This window comes from Salvia splendens, chromosome 22, assembly GCF_004379255.2.
Source record: "Salvia splendens isolate huo1 chromosome 22, SspV2, whole genome shotgun sequence".
Taxonomy (NCBI): Eukaryota; Viridiplantae; Streptophyta; class Magnoliopsida; order Lamiales; family Lamiaceae; genus Salvia; species Salvia splendens.
This window is the reverse complement of record NC_056053.1, coordinates 4,949,801-4,973,939: the sequence shown is the minus strand read 5'-3', so window position 1 is coordinate 4,973,939 and position 24,139 is coordinate 4,949,801. Positions and strand designations below refer to the sequence as shown.

The following is a 24,139-nucleotide window of genomic DNA, read 5'->3' as shown; positions in this document are numbered from 1 at the left end:
AAAAGATGTAGGAATTTATGTGTAAAGTATGAGAAGGAATGAGGTTCAAAGATTAATGATTTGATATATCTTAGGGTATTTATAGGCTTGAAAAATGTAAATATATGGTAGAAAATGAATCCTACATAACTTCAATAGGAAAAATATTGGGCTTCATGAAAATGCGATGCTCTTGCCAAGGCTCGCTGACATTGCACTGCTCCGCTCAGTCATTGTAAATCAGCCATAACTTTATTTACAGAACTCCGATTGAGACGTGCGAGATACCAACACAAATCTCATTCGAAGAGAAAGATAATGGTATCGATTAAGAACTATTTAGAATTCATTAATTTCAGCCATTATTCCTTCAAAAGTCAGTAAACACATCAAAATACTAAAATGAAATATATGCAATAATGAACATAATTCACGTGACATGAAATTAAAACAAGCCAAATATAGGCCTTAAAATCATGTAAATTTCATGTTTATCAATCATCGATGACTAATTTCTTGATTGCATCTGTGTAATTTCTTCTTAATATATTTTCTCTTTTTGATTGATGCAATTGTTTTTGTTTCGTGACGTTATTTAAAATATGATGAAAACATAGCACCAAAAAAAAATATGATGAAAACTTGTGTGTTTAAGAAACATTAAAAGCATGATATTATAGAAAAAAACTCAAACGTAGTTACATTTCTAGTATTGTAAGATAGATACTTTTGACTTGTGTGTATACTATTTTAGACTATATTTTTAATGTAATCTAGAAAATATAGGAAAAAGATAAACAAGCTCCTGGATTGATGGAGAAGAGCAATTACAAGGAATGGTATTCCTCAAATTTCTATTTAAAAACTACGGACACCATTAGGAGAAGTTCATCCAACTGAAATATATATATATATACCTATATAGGGTTGATATATATATATATATATATATATATATATATATAGGGAGATGATCAAAATAAGTATGTGTTTAAATCCAGAAATGCAGACCAAATCTTGGCCCTAGGATTAGATGATCTAATGGTCAATAATTAACAAAAAACACGGAAGGTCATAATTAAGCAATTTTAGGTCATATTATAATATTTGGGTTTAATGTCATGCTAAGATCGTTTTAGGTCATGCTTTGTTAGCATGACCTAAAAATTACCTAATTATGACCTAAAAGTGACCTAATTATGATATTGTTCTGCGTTTCTGTATTTAAATCTAGTTTTGCATAGATCAAAACCCTATATATATATATATATATATATATATATATATATATATATATATAGTAGTGATCAATGCATAACTAATCTTAAGGGTATAACTAGAGAACAAATCTCAGCCACACATCTTAATGGAACAAATATTATTTATTTTAATTATAGAAAATATGCTGAGGGTAATTTTGGAAATTGCTTTCTTAATTTAAATCTGCGATCAAAACATGCAAATCTGCGATCAAATTACTCCATAATCTGCGATCTTTTCTTTCCTTCCAAACTTGCGATCCGATTTTTTTCCAAATTTCGTTCCAAATCTTATTACTTCATTCAAATCGCGATTGAATTCAATTCGACGCGATTCAATTCGTTATTCAATCCGTTCATCGCGATTCAAATCAATCATCGTGATTCAAATCAATGGATTCAATTATGAGGTCGGACGAAGATTATTTCGATTCCGATTCATCATCTTCGGGCGAGGAAGCTGAGACTTCTAAAGGTAATCATTATTCGTTCAATTCTATAACAATTACTTCACTCTTGTTCAATTCTATAACAATTCCTACTATTTATTAATATACAATATTTTCGTGTATTGTGATTATGAAAACCGTAGTTTTTGTGATTAGATTTATAGTTGTTTCACTGATGTTAAGTGATTATGAAAATCGTATGGTCTTTGTATTATGTTTACATGGTTAGATTTACAGTTGTTTTGCAAATAAGAGTGAAGTGAAATCAGAATAAGAGTGATGTGTTTTGTGAACAAGAGTGATGTGTTTTGTGAACAAGAGTGATGTGTTTTGTTAACATGAGTGATGTGTTTTGTGAACAAGAGTGATGCCCTCAGAATAAGAGTGATGTGTTTTGTGAACAAGAGTGAAGTGTTTTGTGAACAAGAGTGAAGTGTTTTGTAAACAAGAGTGAAGTAAAATGAGAATAAGAGTGATGTGTTTTGTAAACAAGAGTGAAGTAAAATCAGAATAAGAGTGATGTGTATTGTGAACAAGAGTGAAGTCTTTTTCTGAACAAGAGTGCAGTAATCTCATTATTAGAGTGCTGTGTTTTTTACAGTGGTTTGCGTACCAAAATGCCCAGATGAATTGAAACCAAAAATTGGACAAAGTTTCATGACCCTTGATCGTGCATTGGACTTCTACAATAATTATGCTCGATATGATGGATTTGACACCCGTAAAAAGGGATCGAAAAAGGAAAAAGATGTCACTACTTGGATTTACGTGGTGTGTAGCCGAGAAGGTACAAAGCAAAGAAACAGTAAACAATTTGAGGTGAAACGAAAGCGTTCTTCTATTAAGTGCTATTGTAATGCTAAAGTGTCTTGAAAGTATATTATGGGTGTTGGTTATGTTATACAAAGTTTCGTTGAAGACCATAATCACGAGATGGTTGAGGAACGCCATAAGCGTTTGATGAATTTGAACCGTAATTTGGATTTAGTCCATCAGAAATTCATCCTCGATTGTGCTAATGCAAATATTGGTCCAACTTTAAGTTTTAGCTTACTTAAAGAAGTGCTTGGTGGATTAGATTATGTAGGGTGTACTGTTTTAGAAGTGCGCAACTATAGACGTGACCTTAGAGCTTATGTAGAAGGAGCTGATGCACAAATGTTATTGAATGAGTTGCGAAGGAAGAAGGAGTTGTGTAGTGCATTTTGAAGGTTTGGGGTTTGAGTGTCTTGGTAGTTATGCGCTTGCAAAATTCGATCTAAGCAATTGCTAGGTCGAGACACCACGCTTCTCCGAATTAACTGAATCACAGGGTCCAGTAACTCGAGGGATCGAATGGCGCTTCGGTCGTTGGGCACTCACGACTCTCCTTCAACAATTAAATTTCCTCAACCCGAATACTATGGATTAGTATAGGGAAGTGGAGTCGATCCCACAGAGATGGATTCGTAGGCTAGTATTGAGAGAAATTGGACAAAATGGCTGCTGCCACGCAAAAGGGGTTGAGATTTTAACTACTACTAGACCTAGGCACAAAACGTAAATACTAGACCGAAGAACAAAGGGCTCTTAAACCAAGTAACAGGCAGAAAAGTTTAAACAATTCCTAGACCGAGTACATAACTACCGATAACCACTAGACAAAGGAAATAAAAAGTGGGGACCATGAAAGCCAAGCCTGACAACGTACGGTAAAGCTGCAGCTAACAATCTTCGTGCACTTTTCTATCTAATTCAAATTCGCAAATGGAGAAAACAGAGGAAATGCCCAGATTCAAACATAATAAACAGATTTGGTCGACGAAAACTTACAATAACTCGAAGATACGACAGATCTACGTAAACTAGGCGAAATGAAATGTAAATACGTAAACTAGGCATGGAAATCAAGTACTCCTTCTCAGATTACGTCGGACGCTTAATCCACTCCGGATCCAAGCCATCCGAACCCAACAAACAGCAAAACCAACGCCATAACTCCGATTTTCACAGATCTACTCCAATCTCAATCAATCATGAACAATCTGCAAACAAATCACAAACTCCAGCAAAACCCAACCTCCGATTCATCCAAAAAGCAGAACCATTCTTCAGATCCAAACAACAAGTATCGGCAATAAATCAGAACCAACTGCAAAAATAACTAACTCCGACAATCCTAACTCGAAATCATTCGAACTCAACCAGCAAACCAGAAATGAACACAATAGACGTAAGCGAAAGTAAAATCTGGAATAAACCGGAAATATTGGTTGTCAAAAGAAAACCGAGCTTCGAACAGCGAAGCTCGGCGGAATCAGTGTAAATAGCAACGGAAATGTAAATTGTTTCTTCGCCCTTGAACTAGGACGGTGTTACAACCCTCGAACCATTGTCGGAAAGCTAAACGTGAACCACCAGCCAAGTGCCAACTGGAATCTCTCGCGAATTCAGAGTCAAGTGTGTGGAAAGGTGAATCGAGCAAGGAGCTGTTAGTGAGGCCTCCACCGAGAAGGTCCCTCCAGCCTGCATGCTTCTCCCTTTTATAGATGCGGACATAGCCTTCTAGAGTTTTCGTAGAAATCCCTATTCTACCCTTCAACTCCGAGGCTTCCTCCGTCTAGCAATTTTCTTCCAATTGTTCACCCTTTCGCCAGTTTCCTAGGACCATGCAAGCGTCCTCTTCTTTTCCTGGATCTGGCGAAAAACTTCACATACCTGACTTAATTCAATGCGTTAGACCCAGCAATTTCATGAAATGAACCCCTAGACCGATGCATGAAATTAGCCTTATCAAACTGCTCACACTTAAACCATGCTTGTCCTCAAGTATGAAAGACAAGAAAATAGGAATAAGGCGAATTTCAATGCATGGTTACCAAGTAAAACCCTAAAAAAAAATGAAAACAAAACAAACTCCTAGACCTAAGCAACTACGGACTAAGAAAAGAAAAGAACACAAAGAACAGAAACACAACAAAACAAACAAGCATGAACTAGTTTCGAATTTTTAAGCTACTATCCCCACAAGCTCAAGTTCAATCTGATCGATTACAGTCTTCAAATCTTCCCCCTTCCTTCGTCTACCTAAACGGTCTGTCAGTTAGTCAAGATAGCCTATTGATTTCCCATCTGTTAGGTTCGCTTGATCACTCATTCCTCACCAGGGATGTTAGGATCAAAACGCTCCAAAGTTAGAGTTATACCACTGATGCGTCGGGTTATGAGAGTTTTCTCCCTATTCTTCGTCCCCTGGGCCAGGCTACGATTTTTTTTTCTGCCCTTGAGGATTATATTTTTTCCTTTTTTCCTCTTCCTCATTTTCCTGTATTATAACCCCTTTCCCCTGGACTTCGTCCAGCTTATACCTCCGAATTTTTAGTTTATTTCTCCCCTGGACTTCGTCCAGCTTATACCTCCATTTCCTGGACTTCGTCCAGCTTATACCTCATTTTCCTGGACTTCGTCCAGCTTATACCTCCAGAAACCCTTTTTTTTTTCTCCGTCAGACTTTACTCCCTAAGCATCAAGTGATAGCCCATTTTTTTCATGTTAGCTCTAAAAATGTTTAGGCTTATAACTCACTTTATAGTAGGGCTGTACAGCTAGGTTATCTAAGGCATTTTCCATCGTCCTAACTTCATTCAGATCGCATTCGGCTTATTAAGGAAGAAAGTGTCAAAGTTGACCTGCTTTCTCTCTTCAATCACTCTTACTAAGGGGATCTCGCCTTATTATCTAGCTAGCTCATGCGAAGCACACATCCTAAGACACAAAAACGATACTTACTCCCCCCCCTCCCGCTTCACTCAAGCTTGTCCCCAAGCCATCGTAGTGAAGGGGGGAAAAGGGAAGTACTAACAGCAGACTGATAAAGCAAACAACAACAAACACAAATACAGAGCAAAACTTCCCACACTTAGACCTAGCATCGGGCTAAGTGGAAGAAGGCGCAACAAACAACCAAGGCATGCAAAAAAACAAAACACCCCCTTCTCACACTTAGACCAAAAGTTGGGCTAAGTGTAAGAAAGGCAACACATATGTACAATTACAGAGCATGCTGGCATATAAGAACACAAACAAAACGGAAAATAAAAAAATAAAAAAAAAAGAAAATAAGGGTTACTTGGCTCCGTGGGGGGTTCAATTCGGGGTCTGGCCCCCGCGAGGGCCAGACTTTGGTGGCGCTGTCAGGTGGGTCACCTTAGCTTTCTTTCTGGCCGGCAACTCCGGCTTCTCATGTCGTTCTTCTGTCGGGCGGGGTACGGTTGTTCTCAATATTACGGGCCGAGAGGGAGATGGAGTAGTCTGGGGCCTTGGGGCATGCGGTGGCTTCTGCGCAGTCAGACTTCCTTGACCTGGCGTTGTAGAATCGCCGCTAGGCTTCGAAAGTTCCTTCGGTGTCTCTGGGAACCTTGCTCTAACCCACTTTGTCATCGCCATCATCAACTCAACTCCTTCTGTCATCTTCTCAGTACATCTGGTCGATGTCGCCACAAGATCAGACAAGCGCCCTTTGAGGGCCACCATTTCCTCCCTAACCTTCCGAACTTCCGTCCTTATGTCTTCCAGTTCCGTTCGTACTCCAGCGACATCTTTCCTGACACTCTCAGTACTATTCTTACTTTTTCCCCACAGGGACACAATCTCCTCCCGAACCATCTTCATTTATGACCTCATCCAACCAACCTCCTTTCGCACTTCCTCTACCTCTATCCTGGCTCCTGCTTCTACGGCAGCAATATCCTTCACTTCCACCACATCGGGGTCCTGTTTCACCTGAGCCTCTGACTGCCCTACCTCATAAAAGCATACTTCCCTTCCGCGTGCGATCAGCAACCCTTTATTGAAAAAATAATCCATGTTAAAAACCTCAGGGGGCGAACATGTCTTTACCTCTCGGCATGCCTTATGGATCTTCATGATTACATTCCTCTGCAGATAGGCTCCGAGCAGGTGGCACGTGTATAGGTGTCGGGAAGGATTTGCAGTCACTTGATGGCAGGCTTGGGCTATCCAATAGCCCAAGTGAACTCTTACCCCCGTAGCCATGCACCATGTGAAGTATAGATCGGCGGTAGTCAGAGCGTTGTTGGCTCTTCCCATTAAATTGTAACTAATAAAAGTCTGGGCAAATCGCAGGACCCTATTTTCGACGTGGTGTGCCTTCGAAAAGCTTGTTTTAAACTGACCCACCCTCGGGTGAGTCAAGAACTCCCAGGCGCTTTGCGCTTTGAATCCCGGTGTCATTTTCGGTGGACCAATCATCCTCTCGTTCCACAGGCCTTAATCGTCCTCCGTTCGCGTCTGCAAACCCATCCGCAAGGTCCATTCCCGGATGCTCATCGTATGTTCCTCACTGAAAAGTCTGAAATTAATGGATTCGGCATCCAAATCGGTAGTGGACTTGAATCGGAAGGTAGAAAAGAATTCTCGGGCCAGGTCAATCGGGACCTCGGTAGTACTGTGCTTGAGCAACCAATCGAAGCCTATTGCGTCGATATAAGTCCGGAATTCATCGTTGCAAGCAATCGTTTTGAGCTCCGATGAGCTATACATCTTTCCTGACTTAGCGACCTTCCCCTCAGTACTCTTCTCCTTATAAATGGCCGTGCGCTTTGGGTCGTCAAACGTCCTCATTTTATCTAGCAAGCTGTTTGTTATCCACACTTCGGTCGGCTCAAAGTTGAATTCCTCTTCCTGTTCTTCTTCCGAGTCGTTGGACTCAGAAGGGCTCTCGGTTTCTGCGGCATATGGTACCTTAGCTGCCGGCGGAAGTGTGGATTTAGTAGAGTTCCCTCTCGCCTTTTTGGTCGAGGAAGGAGCAATTTGTTTCCCCTTCCTTTTCTTCTCAGCCGCTTGGCGACGCTTCTCCTCATCACTCTCCCCCCTGTCAGGTCTGGGAGAGTTCACCTGTTCAGATGCTGCGGTCTCTGGACCCAGCGATTTTTCCTCCGTCGGCTCCACGGTTTCATCAATCTCATCAATGAGGCTCTGGCGAGCCCGCCTCCTAGCATCTCTGGGGTTGACCGGCGAGTCGGTATCCTGCGGGATCTCGGTCAGATCCACAATCAACTTCACCCCGGCGTCAGCGGGTTCCTGGCTATTTTCAGAATCGAGGGCTTCTCCCTCCTTGGACAACAATGGGGTTGCCCCCGAGATGTAAACAGGGGTCTCTACCCCCTCAAATCCTTCCCCGACGTGGGCCTCAGTACCCACCGGTTTCTCAGGGGTATCCCCCTCCACATTTTGTTCAGAAATTAGGGCCTCGTCGCCCCCATCTACACCAACTATAGGGGCCTCCCCCCCACAGCTTTTTCCAAAACAGGGGTTTCCCCCTCCACAGATTTTTCCAAAACAGGGGTTTCCCCCTCAGAAATACTAACATCAGCAACAAAATCTTTAACTTCCCCAGATGGTTCCAGAACATCTCTCTCAACATAATCCTCACTAGCAAGTACGGGCCTCACCCCCTCAGAAACACTAATCGAAACAGGGGTTTCCCCCTCAGTTGCAGAGTCTACCCTTGGTTCGCACATAGCCAACAGTTCCAACCCTGTGACCAAATCTGAGTCGTCTTCACGATTCCCTGCGGTGGTTGGTTCCGGGCTAGTGGTCGTGGCCTCTTGAACGGTTTCAGGTTCGGCGACGGGTTCTGAGACGGCCTCCGGTTGTGGTACACTAGAAGACGGAGCAGCCTGTACGGATTTACCCATTGCGGTTGCAAACATGGCGAATGCCTCCATCGCCTTCTCCGCACCCCCAAATTTCTGGAATAGCTCGGCCATAAACGCCGCCGCCCCAGAGTCGGCGGACCCTGAGGTGCTTCCGGTTCCTTGTTTGTTTTCCATGGATGTTCTGTGGAAATTTTTGTGTAAAGAATTTGGGCGGAATTTGCAGATTAGGGTTAGAGAGAGAGAAAAAGGGAAAAGGAAATTGGGGATTTTTTGTGTTTGTGAATATTGGAGAGAGAATAGGTAATGAAAATAAGAAGGCTAAACCGATTATAGTGTAGGCATGAGAGAAGACGTTTTTGGCAGGCGGTTGCAGGTGATGACGCTTGCGACCGTACGCCTCCCCATAAAGTTCCTTTTGAAATCCGAACCTGTGCCAACTCCCTCCAAAATTTTTACTCCACAACTCCTTGCCCTTGTGAATTCCTTCTGCAAAATCACACTTAAAGAAAAACATTAAACTAAAAATTGAAACGCCAGACTCCCCGGGTCTAGGGTATGACGGTATCAAAAAAATTCCTTAAGGAGTCTGGTATTTCGAAAATATTTTTGGAAGATTATTTTTTTTTTCTGATTTGTTTGGGTTTTTCTTGATTTAAAGAAAGCGATTGAATATTTACAATTTATGTTCAAGTGTTCTCAAGATTCCCTAGGTCAGGTCATGCTAAAACTTCTTGGATGCTGGACCTAGGAAATCTCTAAGAACACTCACTTCCCAGATCTATTAGGCGATATCGTGGAGTGCGCGTAGTGGCATTTCGTCCACTACACACATCTCCGAGCTATCCCTAAATACCTTTACCCTATGACCGTTAACAAGAAAAGGAGTAGAGTTTGAAGAACTTCCCTGGATTTCTACAGCTCCATTTGCACGCAAACTCACAACAGTGTATGGCCCAATCCATTTGGACTTTAACTTACCAGGCATTAGCTTGAGCCGGGATTGGAATAGGAGAACCTTCTGCCCGACTTGCAATTCCTTGACCCGGAGGTTCTTGTCATGCCAGAGTCTTGTTTTCTCTTTGTACCACATCGCCGATTCATATGACTCCAGCCTTAGCTCCTCCAACTCCTGCAGCTGCAATTTCCTCTCTTCCTCGCAGGATTCGGGTCTCATGTTTATTTCCTTGACCGCCCAATATGCTCGGTGTTCTACTCCCACGGGCAAGTGACACATTTTGCCGAACACAAGCCTATATGGTGACATCCCAATAGGCGTCTTGTATGCCGTCCGGTAAGCCCATAGTGCGTCTCCAAGCCTCTTACTCCAGTCTTTCCTGGACGGATTAACCGTCTTTTCTAGTATCGCCTTTATTTCTCTGTTGGATATTTCCGCCTGGCCGTTGGATTGAGGATGATAAGGTGTAGACAGTCTGTGATGGACGCCATATTTTCTCATCAGAGCTTCAATAGTCCGGTTGCGGAAGTGTGTCCCATTGTCAGATATTATAGCTCTGGGCACTCCGTACCTGTTGAAAATGTTAGCTCTAAGAAACCTTGCTACCTCCTTAGCTTCACACGAGGTGGTTGCTTTTGCCTCTATCCATTTTGACACATAATCCACTGCCACAAGTATGTAGGTGTTCCCGTATGAAGACGGAAATGGACCCATGAAGTCCATCCCCCAAACATCGAAGATCTCACACACAATCACTGGGACTTGCGGCATCTCATCCCTCATGGATATTCCCCCGATCTGTTGACACCTCTCACAATTCTGACAAAACTCGAACGCATCCTTATGCAACGTAGGCCAGTAAAAACCACTATCTAACACCTTCTTTGCTGTCTTCCTAGGTCCAAAGTGACCTCCACAAGCTAGGGCATGGCAATGATTCAGCACATCCCTCTGTTCCCACTCCGGGATACACCTCCGGATTACTTGGTCGGCTCCCATTCGCCACAAATACGGGTCATCCCAGAAATAGTACTTGGCCTCGCTCTTCAATTTCATCTTCTGGGCCCGGGAGATTACTTGCGAACTGGGCACTTCTCCAGTGACTAAGTAATTTGCCAGATCTGCGAACCATGGCTCAGCGTTTTGATGGATTTTCCCTTTTTCGTCATCCCCTGGACCTGTTAACTCCATAACCTCCTCCCAGCTGGTAGGTCGAGGAAATTTTTTCACGTAGTACAAATGTTCCTCAGGGAATGCGTCCGGTATTGCTTCCTCGGTCTCCCCTTGAAATATCCTGCTTAGATGATCGGCTACTTTATTTTCAGTTCCCTTTTTATCTCTAACTTCCCAATCGAATTCTTGCAAAAGCAACACCCAACGGATTAATCTCGGCTTGGATTCTTTCTTCGCCAGCAAGTACTTTATCGCAGCGTGATCAGTGAAGACTATCACCCTCGACCCAAGCAAATATGGTCGGAATTTTTCAAAAGAGTACACGACTGCCAACATTTCCTTCTCCGTGGTGTCATAGTTTTTCTAGGACTGGTTGAGCGTTTTTGACGCATAGAAAATTACGTAACTTTTTCCGTCAACTCTTTGACCTAGCACCGCCCCTACTGCATAGTCACTCGCGTCGCACATTATTTCAAATGGCAAACTCCAATCGGGCGCTCGGATAATGGGAGCCGATACTAGTCTATCTTTCAGTAGTTGAAAAGCCTTTATGCACTCCTCATTGAAAACAAACTCAACATCATTGTGCAGCAAATGAGTGAGTGGCTGAGCAATCTTCGCAAAATCCTTAATGAATCTTCTATAAAATCCTGCGTGCCCTAGGAATCCTCTTACCTCCTTCTGGTTCGTCGGGTAAGGCAGTTTTGATATCACCTCAATCTTTGCCTGGTCTACCTGTATACCTTTTTCCGAGACTACGTGCCCTAGGACAATTCCCTTAGGGACCATAAAGTGGCATTTCTCGAAGTTCAAAACCAAATGTTTTTCCTGGCATCTTCTCAATACTTTATCCAGACTAGCCAAACATGAGTCAAATGAATTCCCGTACACAGTGAAGTCGTCCATAAAAATCTCGATGCAGTCCTCCAAAAGATCCGAGAAGATACTCATCATACACCGCTGAAAAGTGCCTGGCGCATTGCACAGGCCAAACGGCATCCTCCTGTAAGCATACGTGCCGAAAGGACACGTGAAAGTTGTCTTCTCCTGGTCCTCGGGATTCACATAGATTTGAAAATACCCACTATACCCGTCTAGGAAACAGAAGTATTGCTTGCCCGCTAGCCTCTCCAGCATCTGGTCAATGAAGGGTAGAGGGAAATGATCTTTCTTGGTCGCTTCATTTAACTTCCTATAATCGATGCACATCCTCCACCCAGTGACTAGTCTGGTGGGCACCAATTCATTCTTGTCGTTCTTGACCACCTGTATTCCTGACTTCTTGGGTACCATATGGACTGGACTCACCCATTCACTGTCTGGTATGGAATAAATGATTCCTAGGGAGAGTAGTTTCAATACTTCCTTCAGCACTTCCTCCCTCATGTTAGGATTCAATTTGCGTTGAGGGTCTCTGCAGGCTTTTGCTCCTTCCTCCAAGCGGATGTGATGCATGCACAAATCTGGACTAATTCCTACCAGGTCAGAGAGTGTCCACCCAATAGCCTTCTTGTTTCTTCGGATTACCTTCAGCAGTTCCTCTTCTTGTCCCTCGGTCAAGCTGCTGTTGATAATAACAGGGAAAGTTTCGTTCTCCTCTAGATAAGCATACTTTAGGCCTGGTGGAAGTGTTTTCAGCTCTTTCTTGGGAACATCTTTTTCCTGGGGCAAGGGATTTTTCTCTGTTACTTCCACAGTCATTCCCTTCCTTGACCCAGCAGAACCTTCCACACTCGCCACATAAGGTGTATTCCTTGACCTGGCTAGCTCCGGAGTTGCACAGAATTCCAGAATTGCTTCAGCTAACTCCTCATCAGATAACTCACTTGTGTTCATTGCTTGACACCAACTGGCTACCTCTCTATCAATGTCAAGACTCATCTCGGAGTTCTCAATCTGTTCCTGCATTAATTCCGTCTCAAGATATTCCTGGACCAAAGGGTTAATAACATCTATAGCATGCAAATTTTCAACGTCAAGAGGTTTCTTCATTGCCTCATCAATGCTGAATGTATATTTCTCCCCATTGTAATCAAGACAAATTTTTCCATCAAAAACATCAATGATAGTCTTAGCGGTTCGTAGGAAGGGTCTCCCTAAAAGTACTCCGCCCGACTCAGCAGACTCATTATCACTCATCTTAATCACATGGAAATCAGCAGGGTACAAGAAGTCATGTACCCTGACTATCACATTCTCAAGCACCCCTTCAGGACAGATGCATGACCTATCCGCCAATTGAATCACAACTTTCGTATCTACCATGCCTACCCCAACTAACTTCTTGTATATGGAAAGTGGTAACACGTTTATCGACGCACCTAAATCACACATAGCATGCTCGATTTTCACATTACCAATAGAGATGGGTAAGGTGAACATACCTGGGTCATTGCATTTTGAAGGCATCTTCCTTTTCTGAATTACTGCGGAGACATTCTCGCCTATCAGAATTTTCCCACTGGCCTAGCCTTCCCAGCTATAAATTCCTTGATGAACTTGCTAAAGACTGGCATCTTCAGGGCCTGTAAAAATGGCAGATTGATTTCCAACTTCCCAAAAATGTCCATGAAGTCTACCGGTTCTTCCTTCTGTTTCTTGGCTTCCCCCCGACTCGGAAAGGGTTTCAGTCGCTTCCCTGCTCCGGTAGAACTTTCAGCTGATAACTCTCCAGTTTCTTTTCCCACTGCCTCATCTTCCAACTCCGGCTCTGGATCGAGGAAGAATGGTTCGGTCGGTCTAGGCAATTGTTTCTCCAAATCTTTCTCCTCAAGGTCATCCTTGACCAAGGTACTTCCTCCCTCCAAGTGTCTGGGTCTGGGAGTTATATCCTCTTTCTTCTTGCCTTCCTTAGGATCTGCCCCCTCCTTTGTTCTCACCACCGGTCCCTCATATCCTTTCCCGGACCTCAAGGTAATCTGACTTATATTAGCTCTATCAGGTGGCCTTACTGAGGCCGGAATTTTTCCTTCGTTTCCCCGCATGTCACTCAAAGAAGTGGCTATTTGGGACAATTGCTTAGCCAACATATCCATGGCTGCTTTCTGCTCCTGTTGAGCATCTTGCAGCTTGTGCACTACGTCATTGTTCGATTGCAGGTTGTTTTGCATATGTTGCTGAGAACTGACGAGGTCTTGCACCATATCATCGATATTCTTTGTTAACTTTGGTGGTTGACTGGGTCCCGTCCCTATACTCAGAGTCGGTCCACTTGCTTGATTCTGACGAGCGTTTCCTTGACCGCCTGAAGAGTTATTGTATTGATTTCCTTGGCCCTGGTAATTGTTTTGGAAATTCCTTTGGTGCGGTGGTACATAAGGGTTCCCTTGATAATTCTGATTCCTGTTTCCCCAGCTCGAGTGGTCTCCTTGGTTCCGATTAATCCAGTTGTCCTGCCCCTCTTGATTCCTTCCTGACCAGTTACCTTGTCTTTCGGGCTGAGGTGCAAACTGCTGACTTTGTTGTGGTGCCGGCTGATTCTGTTCGTTGTCAGTCCATCTGAAATTCGGATGGTTTCTCCAAGGCGCATCTCTCTGTCTCCCTGGATTCCAGCTCCCATCGGGATTCCAACTTCCCATTGCATTGACCTGGGCCTGATAATCTCCTTCCTGGGTCCCGTAATATTGTTGCATTTGATTATCTCCTGGACCAGGAGATTTCTCCTTCCCTTGTGAAGCCAGGGGAATCGTCTTTTCAATCGCGTTCAAAAGAGCCTTCTCGAGCCTATCAATCCTCGCTTCGACTTTGTTATCTTCTTGTTCTCTCCCAGCATGCACCGATCCTCTTTTCACTGCATTCCTAGGGTTATCGTACGCCTTCTTAGCGTCAATCAACTTCCCTAGGATCTCTCTTGGCTCACTTCCCCTTTTTCTTGTGAAATTTCCCCCACTCGAGGAGTTCATTAAGTCCTTTGACTCGGGAGTGGCTCCTTCGTAAAACAGAGAGTAGGTCTCTGCCTCTATCATCCGGTGATTCGGGCATGCATCCAACAACCCCTTAAATCTCGACCAGTACTGACTCAACGATTCATCGTAATCTTGCTTACACTCTAGTATTTCTTTCTTAAGTGCATTCGTCTTGTTGGATGGGAATAAATAATCTAAGAATTCCAACTTGAAGTCCCTCCACGTGCGGATAGAATCCGGAGGCAACCTCAATAGCCACGTATTAGCTTCCCCCTTCAAGGTAAACGGAATCGCTCGTAAGCGATAATCCTCCTCTGTTGCATCATTCGGCCTCTTCTGAATACCACATAACTTACTGAATTCATTTAAGAACTCATACGGACACTCATTTCTACGCCCAGAGAACGTCGGCAAGATGCCGAGTACGTTTGTCTTGATCTCGATAGTCCTCTGGCGTGGATTCATTACTATAGCTTGAGCTGGTTCTCCATCTAAATGGGCAGTGAGAGAGCCGATTTCTGGATCTGGGTCTACCACCTGCGCCATGACTAATTCCTCTGCTTCCCCTGTTTCTGACTCTGTTTCTGATTCGGGTGGTGATTCTGGATCTTCGCGTCCTGACGACGTCCAAGATTCGTCGCTAGTAAATCCACTCGGAAACGGGCCTCCCGTGGTGAACCCTGATCTGGTGGTTACAGTAGAGACTGTATCCTTAACCCGCCAACCAAACTGGCCGTGTGTCCACCCAGATGAGTTGCTCCAGTAGGTAGACCTTGAGCCTCTGCTCATAAACTGCAAACACAAAAAGAGAAAGAAAACAAATCAAAACTATTTACACCACAGACTCTGAACACTAGCACTAAGCACGCCATCCATCCCCGGCAACGGCGCCATTTGAAGGTTTGGGGTTTGAGTGTCTTGGTAGTTATGCGCTTCGATCTAAGCAATTGCTAGGTCGAGACACCACGCTTCTCCGAATTAACTGAATCACAGGGTCCAGTAACTCGAGGGATCGAATGGCGCTTCGGTCGTTGGGCACTCACGACTCTCCTTCAACAATTAAATTTCCTCAACCCGAATACTATGGATTAGTATAGGGAAGTGGAGTCGATCCCACAGAGATGGATTCGTAGGCTAGTATTGAGAGAAATTGGACAAAATGGCTGCTGCCACGCAAAAGGGGTTGAGATTTTAACTACTACTAGACCTAGGCACAAAACGTAAATACTAGACCGAAGAACAAAGGGCTCTTAAACCAAGTAACAGGCAGAAAAGTTTAAACAATTCCTAGACCGAGTACATAACTACCGATAACCACTAGACAAAGGAAATAAAAAGTGGGGACCATGAAAGCCAAGCCTGACAACGTACGGTAAAGCTGCAGCTAACAATCTTCGTGCACTTTTCTATCTAATTCAGATTCGCAAATGGAGAAAACAGAGGAAATGCCCAGATTCAAACATAATAAACAGATTTGGTCGACGGAAACTTACAATAACTCGAAGATACGACAGATCTACGTAAACTAGGCGAAATGAAATGTAAATACGTAAACTAGGCATGGAAATCAAGTACTCCTTCTCAGATTACGTCGGACGCTTAATCCACTCCGGATCCAAGCCATCCGAACCCAACAAACAGCAAAACCAACGCCATAACTCCGATTTTCACAGATCTACTCCATCTCAATCAATCATGAACAATCTGCAAACAAATCACAAACTCCAGCAAAACCCAACCTCCGATTCATCCAAAAAGCAGAACCATTCTTCAGATCCAAACAACAAGTATCGGCAATAAATCAGAACCAACTGCAAAAATAACTAACTCCGACAATCCTAACTCGAAATCATTCGAACTCAACCAGCAAACCAGAAATGAACACAATAGACGTAAGCGAAAGTAAAATCTGGAATAAACCGGAAATATTGGTTGTCAAAAGAAAACCGAGCTTCGAACAGCGAAGCTCGGCGGAATCAGTGTAAATAGCAACGGAAATGTAAATTGTTTCTTCGCCCTTGAACTAGGACGGTGTTACAACCCTCGAACCATTGTCGGAAAGCTAAACGTGAACCACCAGCCAAGTGCCAACTGGAATCTCTCGCGAATTCAGAGTCAAGTGTGTGGAAAGGTGAATCGAGCAAGGAGCTGTTAGTGAGGCCTCCACCGAGAAGGTCCCTCCAGCCTGCATGCTTCTCCCTTTTATAGATGCGGACATAGCCTTCTAGAGTTTTCGTAGAAATCCCTATTCTACCCTTCAACTCCGAGGCTTCCTCCGTCTAGCAATTTTCTTCCAATTGTTCACCCTTTCGCCAGTTTCCTAGGACCATGCAAGCGTCCTCTTCTTTTCCTGGATCTGGAGAAAAACTTCACATACCTGACTTAATTCAATGCGTTAGACCCAGCAATTTCATGAAATGAACCCCTAGACCGATGCATGAAATTAGCCTTATCACATTTACATATGAGTATGAGGTCAACTCAAAGGATAGGATGACACGATTGTTTTGGTGTGATCCTACTGCCAGAAGAAACTACCATTTGTATGGAGATATTGTTTCGTTTGATACGACATACTCCACAAACAGGTATGTGCACACTAATTACTCTTTTGTTAAATTGTTTTCTGAAATCATAACATGAGTGATGTGTTTCTGAAAAAGAGTGAAGTGTTTTGTGAACAAGAGTGAAGTGTTTTCTTAACAAGAGTAATGTGTTTTGTGAAAAAGAGTGATGTATTTTTCTGCATGCTTATATTGATGTGTTTTCTGAAATCATAACAAGAGTGAAGTGTTTTGTGAAAAAGAGTGAAGTATTGTCTGAACAAGAGTGACGTGTTTTGTGAAAAAGAGTGATGTATTTTTCTGCATGCTTATATTGATGTGTTTTCTGAAATCATAACAAGAGTGAAGTGTTTTGTGAAAAAGAGTGAAGTATTGTCTGAACAAGAGTGACGTATTTTGTGAAAAAGAGTGATGTGTTTTCTGCATGCTTATAGTGAATTGTTTTTCATTTCAGATACTGTATGATATTTGCTCCTTTTACGGGCAAGGATAATCATGGTCGCCCTGTGACATTTGCTGCTGGCCTTTTGTCCAAGGAAAATGCCAACTCATTTTCATGGTTATTTAACCAATTTGTAAAATGTATGGGTGTGGCTCCCAAACTCATTGTAACCGACCAAGACTTAGGAATGAAAGTTGCTGTTGAGGAGGTCCTTGTCAATACAAGACACCGGTGGTGTATGTGGCACGTTATGAATAAAGTTGCTGACAAATTGCCAAAGAACATGCTTGGTAGTGAACAATTAAAGAAGGAACTGAATGCATGTGTATGGTCAGAGTTGATAGAACCTGATGCATTTGAGGAAACTTGGCATGCTATAATGGAAAGATATGGGCTGACCAATAATGTCTGGTTTTCATCAATGTTTGCATCCAGAAAATTTTGGGTTCCAGCCTTTTTCCGTGATTTTCCGATGAGTTCGTTGATAAAGACAACTTCTATATCTGAATCACAGAATAACTTCTTCAAAAGGTACTCAAAGTCTCGGGCTAACCTTATGCAATTTTATATGAACTATAATCATGCTCTGGAGACTCAAAGAAGTAATAGTGCAAAGCTTGAATACTATGATTCAACAAAAGTACCTATTTTGCGAACAGGATTGGAAATCGAGAAACATGCATCGACGATATATAGTGGTAGTGCTTATACTGAAATTCAAGAAGAGATAGTATATGCATGTTTCTCTTTGTCTTGTGCAACTCTAGGAGTGTTTACCAATACAGATATTGAAGTATATGACATAAATGACAAGGATTCAAACTCATGGACAGTGACTTACTCCATTGGTGATGACACCTATTTGTGTGGATGCAAAAAATTTGAAAGACTTGGTCTATTGTGCAGCCATATATTTTGTGTGTTGAAACATAATTTTGTTAAGTTGATACCCGAGAAGTTGCATGGAGGAAGATGGTTGAAGTCACAGTTTGTGAAGCCAATACATGGAGGTTTTTGTGATGATCAAGAAATACACCTTGCTGTGGACAAGAAGAAGATTGCATTTAAAAACTTGTATGGATTATTCATTGAAACAGCACAAAGCATTGAAGGGAACATTGATCAAATCAATGCATTTGCTGCAATTATTGAAGAAGGTAGGAAGCAGTTTCTTGGCGAAGATGTTGTTCTGTCTTCCACACAGAAGAGAGCAATGATTGAGAACTTCTATGGCTCACATGTCCCGAACAATATTGAAGTTCATCCTCCTGAGGTTGTTAGTACAAAGGGAAGTGGAAGTAGGAAGAAATCGAAGAGGGAGTCAGCAATAAAGTTAGCAATGAAACCAGGCCGAAAGTGTGGAAACTGTCATGAGATTGGACACCATGATTCTAGGAACTGCAAAAAGGTTAATGAGAAGTCAAATAAGAGGCAATGAGGATTTGTATAGAAATAGTTCACATTGTAGTATTTTTAGAGTACTAATGATTCATTTTATTACACTTTTGAGTGAATTTTATCTCAATGCGAATTTTTAGAGTACTAATGCTCAAGTGCCAGTAAGTTCATCACTCTTGTTCACAGAACGCATCACTCTTATTCTATTTTACTTCACTCTTGTTCACAAAACACATCACTCTTACTTTGATTTTACTTCACTCTTTTTCACAAAACACATCACTCTTACTCTGAATTTACTTCACTCTTGTTCACAAAACACATCACTCTTACTTTGATTTTACTTCACTCTTGTTCATTGAACACCTCACTCTTACTCTGATTTTACTTCACTCTTGTTCACAAACGCATCACTCTTACTGTCATTTTACTTTAGTCTTGTTCACAAACGCATCACTCTTATTGTCATTTTACTTCACTCTTGTTCACAAAACACATCACTCTTACTTTGATTTTACTTCACTCTTGTTCACAAAACACATCACTCTTACTCTGATTTTACTTCACTCTTGTTCACAAAACACATCACTCTTACTTTGATTTTACTTCACTCTTGTTCATTGAACACCTCACTCTTACTCTGATTTTACTTCACTCTTGTTCACAAACGCATCACTCTTACTGTCATTTTACTTTAGTCTTGTTCACAAACGCATCACTCTTACTGTCATTTTACTTCACTCTAGTTCACAAAACACATCACTCTTACTCTGATTTTACTTCACTCGTGTTCACAAAACACATCACTCTTATTCTGATTTTGTTACACTCTTGTTCACAAAACACATCACTCTTATTCTGATTTTACTTCACTCTTCTTCACGAAAGACTTCACTCTTATTCTGATTTTACTTCACTCTTCTTCACGAAACACATCATTTAGTGGTTTACAAAACACAACAGTGAATTAAATAGTAAACAAGATATTAATGTAAAATAAGTACTTGTTAATTCACTGATCAAGTTTTCTACAATAGTTCATGAACGCTTGAAGTTTACAATCATTTTTTCCACATCTATGTTATTGGTTTTCCCATATTCTTCATAATGCTTTGATGTTACTGACAACATATTCAGTGACTGATGGTTTTTTTTCCGACAATAATAATGCGCTGCAATACTTTGCTCTCAGTCTTTGGAGTATTCCTTTGCTTCTTGTAGTTAATCCACACTTCCAATCTTGTTCGCGCTCACCATGATAACATTCCAAATGTCGCATCAAAAAACTCCGCAATCTTCTACATTTGATGTTGTTCTCCAAGGCATTTTGAGCCTTATTATACTCACATCCTTTATTGATTTGGTTTGGTTGTGATGCCCCATTTTTGTCAAATAATGACAAAAATATAATTTCTGCAATATATCATCATGAATATCAGATGTAGTTCACTATAAAGAGAACTATAATTCATTGTAATCACAAAAATACTGCACTGTATATCGTGTATACTTACCACATTTTCAGGTATGCCACCATATTTGACTGTTATGTCCACATCGTCAGCATTCTTTGAATTGTCAATCAGCACTATACTGTTAGTACTAAATCTGAAGCATATGGTATAGTAATGTTCCGCAGCACAAATTGGAAAGAACACCTACATAGATAATAATAATAATTTCAGAATAAAAACAACTAGAGAATATAATAAAGAATCAATTGTGTTCAGTATTTACCAAATCTACGTCGGCCCATTTGAAATACGGAATTTGTTCAACCTCAGTTTGTAAATTGTCACAGAATCTATCAATTATGGTCATGAGGTCGACCCCATCAGGCCGGTGAACAACTGTATACAGCTGAAAAATGAGACAAGTTAAATCTGGATTGAAATAATTCACTTTGTTTTACTTCACCCTTGTTCACAAAACACATCACTCTTACTCTGAATTTACTTCACTCTTGTTCACAAAACACATCACTCTTACTTTGATTTTACTTCACTCTTGTTCACAAAACACATCACTCTTACTCTGGATTTACTTCACTCTTGTTCACAAAACACATCACTCTTACTTTGATTTTACTTCACTCATAAATCTAACCATGTAAACATAATACAAAGGCCATACGGTTTTCATAATCACTTAAAATCAGTGAAACGGCTATAAATCTTACCACAGAAACTGCGGTTTTCATAATCTCAATACTGTTCAAAATTTATTCTATTCTTACCGTTGGGTATGTTGTGAAAAAGAGGCGCCTCGATGAAGATATGGACCTGTATTCTTCCATGTTATTTAAATAAGAAGCCCATGCACTTATCACACCCACTTCTATTAGCGTATGTGGCAACAGTGAACAGAATTCTCTTTTTGTTACCATTATGACATCATCATCATACACTATGGTGTCCCTGTTCAAACATGTGTGTGTGTTAGCACATCTTTTGTATGTTTTTTTTTCTAAATCAGAACTATAATATAAATCTTACTTATTTAATTCATTTGTTGTCATAATCCACAAAAAGACTTGTGACTCTTTCAAGGTAAACTTGGTTTTAGCCTTAACCACTCTTTCATGGAATGGAGATTTCAATGCAGCTGATATTTTCTTCTCAGCTTTTGAACGTATCTCCATTTGTTCAATCCTAGCAGTTTCCTGTCAGGGCAAGAATGATATGAAAACATCACTATATAAGACATATAGTTCACTTGATGTTTGTTAAAAGTGTTGGTGAATGGATGAGATATATCATTGTTTAACACTTACAATGTCTGGATTGTAAACTACTATTTCGGTTGAAGGATTTTTGCCAGATACATTTAACTCTGATTGAACACAATCATCATCAGCATATATCTCCATGCATGCTTCTATTGCAGATGCAATTTGGGCATCCACAATGTCGTCCTATTTTCATAATAAGAAATGAAAACACATCACTATCAACACGATTTTTACTTCACACTTGTTTACAAAACACATCACTCTTATTGAGATTTCACTTCACTCTTGTTCACAAAACACTTCACTCTTGTTCACAAAACACATCACTCTTGTTCAGAAATCACTTCACTCTTGTTCATAACACACATCATTCTTACTTTGATTTTACTTCACTCTTGTTCACAAAACAAATCAATATTATTCTTATTTCACGTCACTCTTGTTAACAAATCACATCACTCTTATTCAGAAAACACTTCACTCTTGTTCACAAAACACATCACTCTTTTCAGAAAACACTTCACTCTTGTTCACAAAACACATCACTCTTATTCTGAATTCACTTCACTCTTGTTAACAAACACATCACTATACACATGCAACACAGAAACCTCACTTAACAATGGAACACATCACTCGAAGCACTTTTTTATACCTTCATCTGTGTGTTTTGTGATGTTGCTTTAGCTACATCTTCATAAAATTCATTTGTCTCCTGCAAATAGTGAAATGCGATATAACATAAGAATAAAAAGTCAAAAAAGTAAATAAATATTATGCATTAGTACAGAACATAATACAAATTGTTTTTAGTTCACTCTGAATCAAATGTCAAGTGTTAAAGTACAACAGACCACAATCAAATTGTTTAAAATATCCATGGTTTCTGTTCCAAATCTTGAACTTACTGGTTTCTTTCCCAAGTTAATATCAGGGAAAATTGTTGTGCCTTCATTCACTAATTTGCATTTTTCATCATGGATTTCCATCAGTTTTTCCACAAGCTGAATCCATTCTGGATCATCTTCTTGATCCTCTTCCATAGCTTGTGTCATATTTTCAATTGGCTTAGACACAGCTTGGTCCCCTTGATCAACCTCCACACCAACCATCTTTAGTGCATTTATAGCTGCAACTTTGAAGCAATTGATGTCATTGGTATTGCTAGAGCAACCTTTATATACCTCATCATTTTACTAATTGCATCTGCAGCCTCCCTAATTGAACTTTTAATTTCATCAGACGAAGGAACTTGATCAGTTGAAGGGGGGCATCATCAGTTGAAGGGGGGGCTTCAACACGTAAAGTTGCTTCATCAGTTGAAGGGACAGAGGTAGTGACAGTTATTGAATCCTTGTTGGCATATAAAGATTCAATGGAGACAGGATCAATGATACTTTCTATGCTTCCTCTTCCAATGGTGCCTCCATTATCAAATTCCATCTGTCCTCTCTCCTTAAGAATGAATTCTGTCCAGTTACGGACAGTTGAGAATCTTCTAACCACCAGTCTTGTTCTGTAGACAACCCTATCTACATAGCATGCCTGCAAAAACAGATCAATAATAAAATGCATTACAAGGACTTCACTCTTATTCTGATTTTACTTCACTCTTGTTTACAAAACACTTCACTCTTATTCTCATTTTACTTCACTCTTGTTCACAAAACACTTCACTCTTATTCTCATTTTACTTCACTCTTGTTCACAAAACACATCACTCTTGTTCACAAAACACTTCACTCTTGTTCTGATTTTACTTCACTCTTGTTCACAAAACACTTCACTCTTATTCACATTTTACTTCACTCTTGTTTACAAAACACATCACTCTTATTCTGATTTTACTTCACTCTTGTTTACAAACCACTTCACTCTTATTCTCATTTTACTTCACTCTTGTTCACAAAACACTTCACTCTTATTCTCATTTTACTTCACTCTTGTTCACAAAACACATCACTCTTGTTCACAAAACACTTCACTCTTGTTCTGATTTTACTTCACTCTGGTTCACAAAACACTTCACTCTTATTCGCATTTTACTTCACTCGCAAAACACATCACTCTTATTCTGATTTCACTCATGTATAAAAAACACATCACTCTAACCATGCATTTACTACTTAACCGTGAAAAACATCACTCTAAATATGATTTTACTTCACTCTAAGCATTTTTTACTTCACTATAAAGGAGTGGTTAAAATAGAAAACTCACCAAGAGGAAAGTGATTGGTTCAGTGAATGGGGTGGATTTGTTCTTGAGTTTCCAGCTATCATGTGCTGTGATTAGCGTATCCAACACGTAGCTGCACCAATTGTACTGCCTCACATTTGAAATGTTGCCAATATCGTCCAAGATACGGCCAAGACATTTTCCGTTGGCAGTTGGTGAGATCAGAACATTGTCCAACAGAATAAGAAATATTTTCTTAAACCACTCACCACCTTCTAGATCACTATCAAGCTGCTCTTGCAAATCAGCTGGGGTTATTGCTTTGTTCTTCTTAGCATTGACAATGGTCTTCATCACATCATTCATTTCATGCTTCTTTTCTCTTTTAATCATCAACTCTCCTCTTGGCAGTCCCAACGTAGCATACACATCCTCCTCAGTGATGTG

General features: G+C 40.9%; 1 protein-coding gene across 1 annotated transcript; it reads left to right on the top strand.

Moving 5' to 3' along the window:
- The first annotated feature begins 17,527 nt into the window (after positions 1–17,527).
- On the top strand, positions 17,528–18,823 carry LOC121786628 (protein FAR1-RELATED SEQUENCE 5-like). The gene has a single exon (XM_042185262.1). The coding sequence runs from the start codon at positions 17,528–17,530 to the stop codon at positions 18,821–18,823; it is 1,296 nt and encodes a 431-aa protein (XP_042041196.1).
- Positions 18,824–24,139: the final 5,316 nt, after the last annotated feature.